The sequence below is a fragment of the Cantharellus anzutake genome (assembly GCF_015039405.1).
Source record: "Cantharellus anzutake strain C23 chromosome Unknown EI90scaffold_60, whole genome shotgun sequence".
Taxonomy (NCBI): Eukaryota; Fungi; Basidiomycota; class Agaricomycetes; order Cantharellales; family Hydnaceae; genus Cantharellus; species Cantharellus anzutake.
The window spans coordinates 409,585-425,662 of NW_024067010.1; the positions used below are offsets into that span (position 1 = coordinate 409,585).

At 48.6% G+C, this 16,078-nt stretch overlaps 2 protein-coding genes across 2 annotated transcripts; both read right to left on the bottom strand.

The window, feature by feature from the left end:
- Nucleotides 1–3,255: 3,255 nt before the first annotated feature.
- EI90DRAFT_3129812 (P-loop containing nucleoside triphosphate hydrolase protein) lies at nt 3,256–5,068 on the bottom strand (the record flags this gene model as incomplete). Its single annotated transcript, XM_039064246.1, has 4 exons — nt 3,256–3,323; nt 3,391–3,586; nt 3,653–4,147; nt 4,187–5,068. 4 exons carry the CDS (start codon nt 5,066–5,068, stop codon nt 3,256–3,258), a joined length of 1,641 nt encoding a protein of 546 aa, XP_038911693.1.
- A 10,365-nt stretch (nt 5,069–15,433) lies between these two features.
- Nucleotides 15,434–15,986, bottom strand: EI90DRAFT_3019534 (uncharacterized protein; the record flags this gene model as incomplete). The annotated part of the gene is made up of 2 exons (XM_039057374.1): nt 15,434–15,829; nt 15,879–15,986. The coding sequence occupies 2 exons, from the start codon at nt 15,984–15,986 to the stop codon at nt 15,434–15,436; spliced, it is 504 nt and encodes a 167-aa protein (XP_038911694.1).
- Between the last annotated feature and the right edge of the window lie 92 nt (nt 15,987–16,078).

The following is a 16,078-nucleotide window of genomic DNA, read 5'->3' on the forward strand; positions in this document are numbered from 1 at the left end:
TCCACCTGCCGGAAAACATGCGAGCCATTCACCCGGTTTTCCATGTCTCGCAGATCGAACCCTCCGTCCCGAACACCATTCCGAACCGCCACCAGCCACCTCCGCCTCCCATAGAAATCGAAGGTGAAATGGAGTACGAGATCGAGGAGATACTCGACTCCAAGATCGACCGACGTAGACACAACAAGTTGCTCTACCTGGTCAAGTGGCTAGGTTATGAAGGGACCGACGAGGAGACACAATGGCTCCTTGCTGGGGAACTCGATCATGCCTCCGACCTCATCGAAGCGTTCCACTCTCGGTACCCAGATAAGCCTGGACCTGAAGCCCCTTAGGAACCCCAACTCCTCTCTCATCTCTCCTTCCTCTCCACTCCTCATTTCCGTTTTCATTTTTTCTTTTCTGTAAGTACAGCTCCCCTCACCTTACTAATTCTGGGCCTTCAAGGGTTCAGGCCTAAGAAGGGGATACTGTCATATCCATCCCCAGCCATCGACTTCCGATCCCTCCGATCCCTCTGGTCTACCCCCGCTCCTTCCTCACTAACCTCGGAGCTCCTGTATTCCGCAACTCCCTCGGTACCCCTTGATGGTCACCACCCCCTCCTTTCAATTTATTACCTACGCCTCCCTAAGTATGGAGCCCCGAAGGCTTCCGGACAGCTCGGACATCTGCTAGCACACTCCCGCCTCCGCTGGACAATACACTCGCTTGCCCTGCAAAGCCCACCTTCGGGCCTATCCCTCCTTTCTGTTTCTGGGTTATCGCCTGCCTTTCCGCTAACCCCGTAACCCGACTCATTGGTAATATTCAATCGGCTAATGTCTAACCCCGTTAGCTCAGCTCCGCCATTTGCGGACCTGCCCTCACTGTAACTATATATACTTAACTTGTACATAGGTTACACTCCAGTAATAAAATCGACTAGAGTTTACCCTCTTCAGTTCTGGTGGCCAGTTAGTAAGTTAGGGCACGGACGTGTTTACTAGGCACAGCGCTCCTGGCATAAGTCGCTGAGGCTGAAGCCCTCCATCACGGAGACACTCCTTCATCTCGACCTGGTCTCTGACACAGTGCGTGTATCGCAAATTTTATTAAACCACATGGGATTCAGCTTATGGTGGTCATAGCGCTGATTGCAAGGCATATCTCAGTGAACTCGCACGTGAAGGAGCTCGGGCTGTATTTGAGTCTCTTTTCTCCCTTCCCACCAAACAGTCCGCAGATGTGTCCAAAAGAATGAACGACAACACCTGGTGAACATCGCTAGGGTGGAGCGAGCACAACTGTCATATCTGTGCATACCCGATCCTGACCCGACTCCCGGACCCCCTTCCTCACCACCTCCGGAGTCCTACCCTACCGCTGCCCGTTCTGATATTCACCTTCAGTCCTGACACCACACCTGACACCACACCTCCTCTCACCCCTCATGCCACCTCCACACCTCTGTCCTTCTCCTGTCCTATCTCCATCCGCTCCGATATTCACCTCGGACCGAACACCACCCCTCTCGCCACCCTCCTACAACTCCTCCGCTTCCTCCCCACAACACCTCCACCCTTCCGTCATCCTCCTACTCTTCTCCCGTCCACTCTGATACTCACCTTCGGACCTGACACCTTTCCTCCTTCCTCTTTCCTCTCTCTTCCCTCTGGCCCTCTTCTGCAAACCTCCCACCAAGTTACAACCTTCCACCGCTGTCCCATACTTCATACTCGGACACCGCTTGTACCTTTGCTCCAAGCCTCTGTCATAGCCCCTACCTCGGACTTTGACTCCACCTTGGCCTTAGTCCATTGCATTGGTGACCTCATACTATGTAAACACCATTGCCAATATTCCTCAGACTTTCAACCCCGCCTCTGTAACCTCCATAACCTCCGTAACCTCCGAGCTCCACGGATCATCTTCAGCTCTTTCGCCGCTTGTAATGTATCTCTCGCGTTTTCCCCTCATCCCTATTTGGACTGCTGCTTCTTCCCATTCTAGCCAGTTAGTCATCATCCCCACTTCCCCTCATCCTCCTGCCCCTCTGGGCTTCGCCCTCCTTACCTCCTTTTGGACGTACCACAGGTTCTGCCCTATGACCTTCGGTACCACCCTGCTTCTGTCACCCCTTTGTTCCCGTTCAGACGCCTTCATTCCGATTCAGACCCCCTTTGTTTCCCTGTGCTTTTGCCTTCTCCATTATATATATCGGCGCTTGTACATACTCGTTTTAGTCCTTAGTCTAAAATCGACCTGAAATGTCCCCTAGAGACTTCCTGCTCACCTCCTATGAAATTAAGGACCAAATGGACAAACAGCAATGGCACAGCGCTCCGCTTGAGTCGCTGAGGCCAAGGTCCCTCCTTGCTAAGTCTCCGGTTCCCCTCCAGAATCGTCCGCCCTCGCCCAGTTCTAACAACAACGAAAGATGCAGATTGAGAAAACACTTGTCCATGCTAAGAAGAGTACAGCGAGTATGGGGAAGTAAGTGGACTCGCACGTTTTCAGGTGAATCCATGATGTATTCCTGACATTCCCGAAGGTTTGACAAGAAACTTGAGGGCAAACCAACTCAGCAGGGAGCTAAGTGCAAGGTCAGTGTTTGGCGATATGAACATTGTGACCTCACATTGACCATCAACGCCAAAGTCTAATGAAATAACAGCAGCTGAAGACAAGGATGCTTCTCTTGCTCTGCTAGAGAATGGTGGAGGTCTTGCTGTTAGAACGTGCGGATTCGGACAACTCCGGAGTGGAATCAGAGACTTAGTGTGGAAGGACCTTGGCCTCAGCAACTCATGCGGAGCGCTGTGCCATTGCTGGTTGTCCTAGGGGTCCCTAATTTCGGATCTAGCAGAGGGAAAGTCTCTTGGGGGGAATTCAGGTCGATTTCGGACTGAGGTTACAAGTTACTATGTACATTGTATATAAGGAGGGGTCCGGAATCAAAAGGAGCGAGGGTACTCTGAAAGGAGACAAAGGGAGCTGGAAAGAGGAACAACACTGAGGGTCAAGGGTTTGACTCAATGGTGTTTCCCAAAGGCAGAGTGAAGGGCCAAGGCCCAAGGAGGAAGGAAGGAGGTTGGGAGTGGGGAATGGCTAGCTGACTGAATAGAAAGGAAGCAGTAGCCCAAATAGGAATGAGGGAGAATAGCGGAACTGAATGGAGCAATGCAATAGTTGCAAGGTCTGACATAAGTCCGGAAAGTCCGAACTCGGAAGTTAAACTCCGGAATATTGGCAAACGTAATTAAATGGAATGAGCTAACCAATACAATGGGTATAAGCGGAGGTGGGGTCAAAGTCCGAGGTCGGAGCTAAGACTGGAGGTTCTGGAGACAGAGATGCAAACGGATTCCGGAGCAGAGGTCCGGAGTCAGGAGCATAGGTGTTGCATACTCGTCTGGAAGGTGTCAAGGTTGGGGTCGGACCCGGAATGTTCCGGAGTCAGACCGAAGGGTGTGTCAGAGCCGGAGGTGGGATAACCTCTTGGGAGTCGGCAAGGAGAAGGTGACGGAAGGGTAGTAGGACTCCGGAAGTCTGGTTCGGAGTTCCGGGAGCCCAGAGCAGAGGTCGGGATTGTATGGATATGACACTTGCCAAGAAAAGCAAAACGGTGATGCCGTCAATGATCATTCATCAGCTAGTTATCGTCGTTCACATTGGCTGCTTTCTTCGTAAGTACTACCTTCCGTTTGCCTTCACCCCATGTTGGCCCAAGTATTGATGCTGAGGTGACCTCATCCTCACCTCCCAGGCTGCCACCGCCCGGCCTCCGTGCTGCCACTGCCTCCGTGGCTCTTTCTTTTGTGGCTCTTTCTTTCCTCTTGCCTCCCACACTCCGGGATTCCTGCACCCAACCTCCATTACACTGCCTAATCACCTCAACCAATAGCTCCTGTTCCCTAACGCTAAGTCCGTTGTGACTCCCCCATGACTCTGCTAAAGCCTTCATCCGTTCTTCAGAATATCCCTGATGCATTCCTGCTGCAAGGAGCTCGATTGAATGGTTCGAGACAGTCGATGAGGGTGCGTCCAAATTGGTAAGGCCCCCAACCCTTCCCCTCTCCATCCATATCTTCTCTTGCCAGACTCGAAGGCTCTCAATCCCAACTTGCAACATCGCAGCATTATACTTCGGTAAGTTCCCCTTGTCCTGTGGAAGGTGGGCTGAATTCAACTGTCAGGTGCGCACTAGATTTTCAACATATCGCTCTGCTGCTTGTAAGGGTTCCATGTTTGGACCAGGATAACATCCTGGTCCTTCACAACACAGTTTGGGTTTCTCATATGGCTCCCCATAGTATTCGCCTATGACTTTGCGAAGGCAGGGAGCATTGAAGTAGTCAACAAAACCAGGTGGGCAACTGTCTCGAAAGTCACTTCGGAGTTTTAAAGCTCTATTCGTGGTCTTCTTTCGTCCCCCTGCAGGGTCACCATCAAGGTCAAAAACATTTTCAATTCGGATCGCATCTGGCGTGTATATGATTGCATGGCAACCCTGTCCATCCCAACCTGCACGACCATTCCATTGAGTCATGGCCTCGAAGTCATGGGGAAGATCCAAGATCACGACATTCCGTATCGCCATGTCTAATCCAACCTGGGCTGCTGTTGTTGCCACCACTATTTGTACTGTCCCAGCCTTGAGCTCCTGGAGCGTTGTCAGACGATCCTCTTGGGGTATAATTGAATGGAATGGAAAAACTAAATTCTCTCCATTTGTAAGTACTTCCTTGAGTTTCTTTCGTAGCCACTTGACTAATGCGTTTGCAATAGCCACCATTGCCACTGCTATTAGTGTAGGTGTGATGGATTGTGCAGTTGTGAGGTTATCTGGGTTGAGCCATGCCAGATCTGGGAAGTCGCTGCCTGTAATCGAATACTTCAAGGTACAAGTGCTATAGACTAGGTCCTTACGATCAATTGGTTCATGGAGCCTGACATTGCAAGGAATGTCACGTAGGATGGAACGAGGGATCAGAGTGACAACAGTGCTGTATGACTCTCGGAAGGACTGTGACCAAGGTATGACAAGATGCACCTCATCAATAACACAAAACCCTAATTTCTCCATGATGTCAGGGCACACACCCTGACTAGCCCGGACCCGGACCCGCTTCCACCCGCTGCGCTTCCCACATGCGCGCACGCTCCGCGTGCCGCATGCTCCAGGCCCGGTTCCTACCCCTTCATGTGACTTCCGGGAATCCCCGGAAGTTTTGCTGATATTGGGGCCACTGTGGGAAGATGAGAAGTTAGCTTCCTTCTCATCTTCTTACCCACAGTAGAGTTGTGCCCTGGACAGGGCTGGTTACACTACAGGCTGTGGACCATAGGGGAGGGTCATGGGGACCCGGGAGCCGTCCCCTGACAGCAGAAGGAAGCTTCAACAATCGCCCCTGCCCACCTAGGATGTCCTGCATGGGCCGCAAGAGCCTGGACTGAGTCGGAGCTGGGCATGGGCCGCGCACGCGATTTTCGAGTGGCAGCCGTGCCACATCATCACTTCCCCCAGACCATTACACGTTCACTACTCGCGACACAGCCACACCCCGCTATCCCGGCCCCTTGCAACACTGTCCTGCAGATTGCACACCAATCTGTGGGGTTGAGTTGAGGGTCATTCCCACTGCTACCTGGACACCTCGCTGAATGCGCTAAGGAGACATAGCCGCCCAACTGCTGCCGAAATACCGGCTGAAAGGCACTCTGGAAACGGGGTCACCCACCCGCTGCCAGCCTCGTAACCGCAGATGCAAGAATGATGACCCGCTAGAGACCACCAACCCGGTTCCCCACATTATCCCACCACTACCCAGACACCTCGCTGAACACGCTAGGGAGACAAAGCCACCTGACTGCTGCCAACGAACTGGCCGAAAAGCACTCCGGAAACGGGGTCACCCACCCGCTGCCAGCCTCGTAACCACAGACGCCCAAGATAACCTGGATGAGACCACCCACCCCCACTTTCACTTGCGACTGATAGTCATGCGCGCACGCAAGCGCCTTGTTGGATTCACAACGGAGGACGAGCACGAGAGGGAATGGATGCCGCTGGTGAGGGTGCCCAGGATCCCTGCTATGGCTGCTTAGGCATGCGGCATAGAGGGAGGGTTGTTGTCAGGGCATACACCCTGACCTAGCCCATACCGCATCCACACCCGCACTCGCACCTGCACCCGTGACTGCACCCGGCTGTTGCACTCCCCGCGCGCGCCCTGTGCCGGATGCTCAGTGCGGCCGGATGGCCCGGACCTCGGGTCTCGGGTCTCATGTGACTTCCGGATATCTCCGGAAGTTTTCGATGTATTGTGGCCACTGTGGGAAGATGAGAAGTTAACTTCCTTCTCATCTCTGACCCACAGTAGGCAAGTTGTATATACTTGCCCTTTGTCAGGGCACACCTGCCTGACCCGGCCCCACCCGGCCCCACTTCACCCGGTACCCCGCCACCCAGTCTTCCCCTACCTCCTCCCCCCTTCTTCTTTCTTTCTTTCTCCATTCCACTCTCTCTTTACTTATCTCACCTTCTCTTTATTTTCTCTTTATTCTACACGGACGACCTTTCCTTGTATCAATGTACCATTGACCCACCTGCAGCGCGCTCACGACACGCCCAGCCCGGGCACCTCGGGCAACCCCTGCTATGTCCAGCTCACGCGTTCACAGCGGACGCCCTCGGGATCCCCCACGGGGACACCCGGGTGACTACAGCTGTATGCGAGGATGACGTGGCACCCGTCATGTGACCTAAGCCGCATGTATATAAACATACCTGAAGTGGGAACCAAAGAAGTAGCCTTCTTCTCACCCTTTTCCACTTCAGGTAAGTAACATAGTATTCCCTTCTAATAATAATAACACCCTTTTCCACTTCAGTCTAAGTGGCCAGGGACTGCCTCCTGAGCCGGGCCCGCCAGTACGCACGCCTGCTCCACACCCCGCGAGGCTCCTAGTGTTGGGCGTCTCACCCGGGCCTCCTCTACCCCGGACGCGTCCCTGACACCCTTTCATTTATGAACATCTCTGACCCACAGTAGGTTGTGCCCTGGACAGGGCTGGTTACACCTGGGACTGTGGACCATAGGGGAGGGTCATGGGGACCCGGGAGTCGTCCCCTGACAGATAGGGCTGGCCAGACCTGAGGCTGTGGGCCATAGGGGAGGGTCATGGGGACCCGGGAGTCGTCCCCTGACACATACCCGAAGCGGGCGCAGCCCCAAGGCCGGACGCGATCACGGGGACGACACGACTGCAGCCATTGGGGCATCATGGGATGATGAGGGATGCAGGCTGGAGGTCACCGAGTTGCGAGCAGACAATGGAGGGTGCTGAGGGACCGAATTTTTTTCGGGCAAGTCTTAGGGGAGCGCCACATATGCGGCGATGGACGACCACTTTAATTTTTTAACTTAACTCTTATTTTTCGCTGCCTTTTTTTTTTAACTTAGAATAGTTTTACACCTCCACCATCACATCATTCCCCACTCCCGCTCCTGCCTCCGCTTTATTATGTTTTCATTCTTTGTTCTAACCACATGAGGGATGGGTACCTGGGGACTAGGGCCACTTCGGGGCAAAGTGGCTTAGAGGGAGGGTGATGTCAGGGCACACACCCTGACTAGCCTGGACCCGGACCCGCTTCCACCCACTGCACTTCCCACACGCGCGCATGCTCTGTGCGCTGCATGCTCCGGGCCTGGTTCCTACCCCTTCATGTGACTTCCAGGTATCCCCGGAAGTTTTGCTGATATTGGGGCCACTGTGGGAAGATGAGAAGTTAGCTTCCTTCTCATCTTCTTACCCACAGTAGAGTTGTGCCCTGGACAGGGCTGGTGTCAGGGGACAAACCCGGGTCCCCATGACCCCTCTCTCTATAACCCAGAGCCTGACCTGTAACAGCCCATCTCAGGGCACAATGCTACTGTGGGTAAGAAAGTGTATAGATAAATAGAAAGTAGGCTACACTTGCCTACTGTGGGTAAGAAAGTGAGAAGAAGGTTAACTTCTCACTTTCCCACAGTGGCCCCAATATGGCGAAAACTTCCGGGGATACCCAGAAGTCACATGGAGGTAGGATCCGGGGACCGGAGCATGCGGCGCACGGATCATGTGGCACGGGAAGCGCGCGCGGGAAGTGGAGCAGGTCCGGATGCGGGTCCGGGTCCGGGCTAAGTCAGGGTATGTGCCCTGACAGCTGGTTACACTACAGGCTGTGGACCATAGGGGAGGGTCATGGGGACCCGGGAGCCGTCCCCTGACACATGAACAGATGTGAGTTAACCATCCATTTAAAATCCGCAGTGCCGATCCTTTCTGGTGCACAGGCAACAATGTGAAACCGGCCGGATAGAACTTCGGCCCAGAGGTTTCTGGGTGGGTCCTCATGTAGAGCGGCAGCAATTGATTCCTGATGTATTGCAACCCTTTAGATTGCACTTTGACTTCCTAATCACACAACAGCAAAGTGAGTGCCTCTGCTCAGGGACAAGTATATCTAGCTTACATACTTGGTCATCCATCAGTGAACAAGTAGGATAAATTACGATTGCCATGTGGCGACCATTCATAACTTTGCATGCAAGCACAGAAGCAAACATTAGCATTGTCTTTCCACTTCCAGTTCTTGATGTCAAAAATACGTGTGTTCCCCCATATAACCTAAGTGAGTTTGTGACCTGCCATTTGCGGGGCGCTGAAGGAGAGAATGAAGGAAGGTCAGTTGGGAGGTTCAAACGAGACCACCACCAAGCTGTTCCCTGGTTCTTTAGTTAGGATGGGGAAGTGTACTAGTATTATTTATTGTAAATATAGTACCAATCCGAGTGTTTTGGCTAATTCTATTTTTATGGGTTAGTTTTAAAGTTCCTGGGAATTGACTTACAGATAAACCGAGCCCTGCAGAGCTGTTTCTTTATTGAAATTTCTTAATTTGTCTAGGTGTAATTCTGAGTAGCGTTGTTTAATTTGGATTTAAACTTGAATTTAATCTTCTACTTGGTGAAGTTTCAAAGATTATATTCAGTTAATGAATTTGGATTGTGTCTGGAGTGTCCCTTGGGTTTTTTTTATTTTTGTCTTATTTTATTGCTTGTTTTAACAGTAGCAAGATAACTGTTTTGTGTTTACACTTTGAAATCTGGAGTGTTAACCAGCTCTCCTGTTGAAACATCTACTTAATATTTCTCTCCTTAATTGCTGCCTTTTACTACAGTGGCAATCTTAACTGTATATCACTTTTTCGCACTGGAGTGACAACCAGAAATGCTTGAGAAAAATAATACTCTATTTTCTTACTTCTCTGAGGGGGGCGAAAAGTCGCAGAAAGGATCTCCCTTTTATACTCCTTGGGTCGCCTTCCTTTTTCACGCTCTACCTTCTATTTACAGGATTTATTTACAGTGTATTTTTCTCAAAATGAAATTTTCACGCTATAGTTCTACTGCACTTTTGCTGTGCTGAACTGCGGTTCTACTGCGGTCAGACTGCGCCTAGAATCCTTATTGTCCTCCCTCACCTAAGCTATTTTAATGGCTAATTAGAACTTGGCTGCACTGCATTTGCCGCAGTTACCTATTTCAAATTCCCTATATATACCATTAAATTTGCTATGACTCGATGATTCTGAATTCAAACTTCGCATTACTATGCATACGGCTGTGCTGAGACCTTCAGCTGATTTATTCCATTTTTATTTAGTGACATTTAGTTAAAATGAGACTGAAATGGTAAATGAGTGAATTATTCAGGTTTAAAACTGAAAGAAAAAGTTGCTAGTAGTCAAGAATTACTCAAACAAATGTGTTATAGCTCTCCGCCTCATTAGAATATCGTTCCCTAAAATTCCTGCCATGGTCCGTCGTAGTTTAGTGGTTTTCGTGAATTTCGTTCATATTCCCTGATTCCCCTTTGTATTATCACATCTTAATCCTCCATATGTATTGTTCGTTGTTATAGTAGGTCGTCCTTGAAGATATCATATTTTTATGTATTTTATTTAGGACTCTGGACCTCTTGAAGCTGTTTTCCCGCACGTTTTTCAGGTTTCTAACTTCATGTCCCTATATCTCATTCATTTCTGGATGTTTTCTCACGTTCTTGGTATCATAAATTTTCATTTATTCCCACCTTTCCAATGGTACTGAGGTTGTGTCCTATTTCCTGGTATTCGTTGAGTTAGCAAAAGTTCGCGCGCACATTCGGTAATCACATGCGTCATTCCCATAGTCGTTCGTTATGCGGGCGCCATTTCCGTTTAATTGTTTGGGATTTATGATATGCACGGGTTTTTATTTCTTTCATATGGGCTTCTGTGATTTATTTCAGATTTTTCCCTCATGATCTAAGGTTGTTTTGCACTTTCCGTGCTTTGTTTTGACCGGGCTCTTCCTTATTTGGACGGAAATTGGTCTTCACGATCTGCCGAAGTGCGGATCTCAGTTCCGATGGCCAGTTCCCTGCACATCGCCACCCTCACATGTCATTACACATGATGCAGATTTCTATATTCCCATCATGGGTATAACTTCACAACGGCTGGACCGTTTGGGCTGAAAATTTGCATAACTATAGTTCCCCATTTTTAATAATTTCCGTGTAAATTTCGTTGTATGTTTTAATTATGGATCCTACGCAAACATCGTCTTTTCCCTGAGCTCGGACTTTTGATGTCGCTATTCCCATTATTGGATATCTCATTAACGCATGATCCTTTTATTATGAAAATTTGGGAGGATTAAGATTAGATTCCTTCCTTTTCAATGGCCCATCAAGCTTGTCTCGGTCGTTACTGGTTAATTTTCGCGCTTGCCTTTTAGATATTGTCCTCGTTTTGCAGGAGTTTTAGTCATATCTCCGTCGTTTATGGGTAGTTTCCCCTGTAATTACTCTCATTGGGTCCGTTTGGGGGACATCTACATTTCCTATTATAAACACGACTTTGAATTTTGCATTAGTTCCTGAGGAATCCTTGTTCCGTGGTACTTCCATCCTTGGCTACGTGTGCAGACATGGGAAAGTAGTTTCCGTGGAGGTTCTCTGATTGTTTTTATAGTCAAATCTTGGTCGATTGTCCTAATTCTTGTTTTTATATTTGCTATAAATTCCCCCGGGAATTCCGTCTCGTTGATGGTAAGCTTGAAGTATTTTTGCTATTTTTCTTTCTTTCGATTTATCGCATATAGTCATAATAATTCGTAAAAATTCGTAAAAATTCGTGTCCTTCAGTTTTCTTATATCTACTTGTCGTATGAGGTTTTGTGATTTATCTGGCATATTTCCATAATGGGTTTCCATAGTGTGACCGTTATTTCTCCTACACCGTGAATGTTTGCCAAGGTTCCAATACTAGGGCAGACCAAGTTGCACTCATCTTTGGTCGACTCTACAAGCACTACACCGATATGTCCTTTGCTGACATATTATCTCTTAATGGACACTCTCCTGTTGATGCTATTCTCTCCAGCCTTGAGGCCCGCTGGAGTAAAGTGGATCATGATTTTTTTATAGTCGCAGTCACCCTTAACCCGTTCATCAAAACTTCCCTCTTCACCCTGCTAGTTTCTACAGGGATCCTGGTGACAATGATTGAGCGTCTATATTGTCGTGTGTTTGAAACCACCACTCCTCCAAATACATTGGGTCAGCGCGCTATTGCCTACCTGACAGATAGCTATGACGCATTTGGGTACCAGGGTGGGGATTGGAGTCTGACTAATCTTCGCATCCGCATACCGGTATGTCAAATCCTCTTTCACATCCTACCCAAGCTGATCAATGTTATTGTTCTGCATGTGTTTGCTAGGATTCCAATCCAATCATGGCATGGAAATGTGCCTACAATGACAACCCACTGGCACGACTCGCTATTCTCATCTTCTCATTTGTTTGTAATTCAGCTGATTCGGAGCACTTCTTCTCTATCACTGGGGACACAAAGAACCCTGCACGCAATCGACTATCTGTTGAGAAGATGGTGAAAATCTCATCTATCAAACTAGACCTCAACCGCCAACATGCAGTTGATGGTTCACATAGGAAGAGAATCCGTCGTTCATTCGGACTTGCTCCTTCCGCTAGCGACCATGACCCCTCTGGGGGCTGTTTGGAGCCCGAGCATGGACATCCCTCCTGCATTCCTGATGACATAAACCATGGCTACCATCCTTTCCGTGCCAATCTTCTTCAAGACCTCACCAGTGACTACAATGCAGAACAATCTGAAATGAATTTTGCGCGGAGTCTACCATCAAGATCCCCCCAAGTTATATTTTCCATTCCTCCCAAAGTATCTATTTACAGCCTGCCGTTAGGGTGTAAGTTTGCAGGGGAAAAGGGTACGAGATATTTTCAACTTGACGTGAGATTCAATGTGGGACCTTTACTGGATCCAGGGTGAGCGGAACTTAGTGCTAGAAACAGAGATGGAAGACCTCTTAACACAAGAGAGGAACTTAGACCTAGATGGGAGCTTAGAGACAGTGGCAGGGTGGAATGTTTGCGGTGACACGTTAAGCACTTGTAGCTAAATCCGTTAGTCTGTTATAAGTCCGTTAGTTCAGACCTGACGGACCGAGACACCCAGTCCGGACCCAATCTGACTCAGAGTCCCCGTGACCACGAGTCTGACTTGGTCTTGTGCAACACTGCTTAGAAGCACATCGAAATTTTACTACATCTTTATGTGCCGGCTTCCGTACTCGGGGCTCCTCACAACAAGAAACATATTCCCAACGATCTCAGTGTCATAAGATTGCGATCTATTGTACAACAAGCCCCATCAACATATCATCAAGCCTTTTCCGGAAATTATGCCTCACTGGGGAAAGTCATGGACTGTTGGGGGAGGCGACAAGTTCTCCACCCTGTGGGCCCAAGAACGGCGAACCAAGTACAGGGGCTCATCCTTTGTCTGGGTAGGAGCGCCTAAAATTTTGTAACTTCCACTATTGAGCTGACCTTCACTGCTGGTACAAAGTCGCGGTGGACTCAAATCCCCAAGTACATTGCGAAATCCCGCTTGTGAGAAGGGTTTGTTACAGCGAGCTTCATGAAATACTCAAATGTGTCGTTCCCAGGACTCTTTGGAACAAGCATGCCCATGCGGCATCTTCTTGCCCTTGTTTCGGACAGCAGCGCTTATATGGACGCAACCTGTTATGGAAATGGGAATTTCCCATTTTAGACTCTTATGGGTTCTGTATCATGTGATTTATATAGTAATAGAGTTTAAGGAATCAACAATTACCAAAAAACCCGCTGTGCTAACATCTGTTAAACCTCATGTTACAACATCTGTGAAACTACCTGTAAAGCCTAATGAATCACCCCACCTCCACTTTCCACTTTCCTGCACCAAGAACGGACGAAAATGGGCGCCCCCAGCCCCATTTTTGTAACACAACCTCTTTCACCAAGCTCTCCGACACCACTCAAATTATCGCACTCACATCGGTCTCATCAGTCAGCTGTGGCCACTTTCTTTGTGGCACGAATTCTTGTCGTTGGGCCATCATTGATCACAGTTGCGAACTCGTGAGGCCAATTTTTAGCGTTGACAATGATGACTACTCGAACATTGCCACTTCCCATTATCCGCACACCTGAACTCTGTATAATATGTCGCAGCTCGAATACCATGAATTGAGTGGTAATTTACGAATTGAGGAGTCTGGTATTTAACTTTGCGAACGTATATTGTAATTTACCATGATAAAAATACCACGAAAACTGTGGTAAATGGTGAAAAACCAGACAAAAAGTAGTTTTTTACGGGGCTTTACTTCCCACAGTGAAGAAGGCGCATGCGACAGGCTGTGCATGCAATAACTAGAATACGCAGAAGGTCACTCACGGATTCCATGCATTAACTGTCCACACGTCAAGCCGTGGGTGTAGATTGACAACCAATACACGAAGGTGATCAGGGGAGGCACGGAGATGCACGCCCGGTTTTGTGAGTAAGGGCTGCGTTCCACAGAGGCGGCATGTCGGGTCAGCGGTTCATCGGCGAGCAACGGGTCGTGTTCGTTTGGAAGATGAAGATTGGTACACTGAGAGAAGCGATTCCATAATATTAGGGGGTTTCACGGTAGGCCAGATTGGTCTAAACTGAACGACCAGACTGAGTCTAGATTGGATAAGATTGGTCCGAGTTTTGATGCGGACTTTAGTCGCAGTTTAGACCAAACCAAAAGCGTTCACAGTGAAGGGGTCTAAACTGAAGTCTAAACTCAATTCCTGTCGCATTCCTTATGTCCATTGATAAATCAGGTGATCCCTCCTTAGTGCTCGTCTGCTGGCTGTCTTCATGTCCGGTATCAACAGCAACATCAAATATGGGAATTGGTGAACCCATCATCCTGTTAGGATCTGCAGTCCCACTGGTGGTTAGGGACCGAAGGCCCACTAGGCACTCAATTGCTGACACGGTGTGTCTATGCCACACAAGGGATTGCCCACAACTAACTTTATGTTGTCCTTTGTGTTTCGCTTTTTCACTTTGATCATTATGTATGGCAACAGTGGCATAGTGCCCCCCGATTGTACGATGTTTTGGTCCTCAGGTAGGGGATCCTTATGCTTACACTTACAGCCTGTCATTATGTAGCACTCAGTGGGGACACTTGGATAACAGGAAAAATGATTATAATGTGTAACTGTACAGCGATATAAGCAGTTGAACTAATAACAAGACATCAGACATAAGTAATGGAAAATGGAACGTGAAAGGATATGGTATGCACAACTATGCGTGAAACACTGTAGCATTAAGACAAAGGTAGAAAGGGGTATGATATCTACTAAAGATATGAGCATGAAGTGCATACTGGTACATTGTCATGGCTTGCTCCTCCAACACAGTCCCTTGGTGGCATATCTGTGGCTGGGTCTGATGGACAAATGGTAGGACGGGAACTGGGGATAGATAACTGTATTGGAAAAGGAACTGTACAGTAGTGTAGCGTGCTGGCGGAGTTTACAAATATATCCGAATCTAGAGGCCAGTCTTAAGTTGAATCTTGGGTCAGTTTAGACCATTTGGGGCATGTGAGCCTCAACAGCTAAACTGGCAAAACTGACGAGTTTTGATCAATCGTGGGTCAGTTTAGGATTTCAGTTTAGACACCTGTTTAGACCAATCTTGCCTACCGTGAAACCCCCTATTGTAACGTGATAGGTCATGATTTTGCGAAAAGTCCTGACCATTGTGCGATTATTGGAAACAAGACATTATGTAACTTCGTGGACTGCTACCTTCAGGCTCAGTGGAATAGGATTCTTATCCTGATCTTTTACAGACCGGTTCCACTGTTTGCTGGAGGCGGAACAGAGCCGGATTTTTATCTCATGGTAGACCAGACAAAGTCGCAATTCAGAAGCTAGATGTAAATTTGATTCGTAACTAGGTATCCTAAGCATACACAATGGATTTTTGTCAGAGTTCATCTTGTTGGAGAGCGTCTACAGTCAGTGAGTCATCCATGAAGGCGGTGTGGGCCCAGGAACCGCTCCAGTCAACAATTGCCCATTGAGGATTCGTGGTGCCAATTTGGATGCGACCCACCACTGTGCAGATTGCAGCCAAGTTCACGATTTCAATGTATGACGTCAAACTTCTAAAATAGGTCAGCTCTAGTGTAGCATCGTGTCCCTGGGTATCACAAGTGGTAATGACGCCAAAAAGAATGGTTTCGGGCTCGGTATTTTTGGATATGACGTTTGATGGGATGGTGCAGTGAAGGATATACTCGAGCTGCCCATAGTAGACAGTACGAACAAAATCTTCTTTGGCTTGTGGGTGGTGTGCATTCGCGTCAGCAATCAACTCATACTATCAAATAACATATTGGGTTATGTAAACCAGAATTGCGATCACTCACACGGACAAAAGAGGCATTGCAGAAACTCTGCCAACTGCTCATCTGCACAATGGCCCCTCGAATAAGATGGCCCCCATTGCCAATGCGAACTTTCACCCAGCACTCCATTATTTGTGGAAGGATGTCCAACCAGGCTTAGTCAAGGATCCGACTTGGTCTACTGAATAGAGGTCAACTTTCTCCCACACTCTCAGGGACAA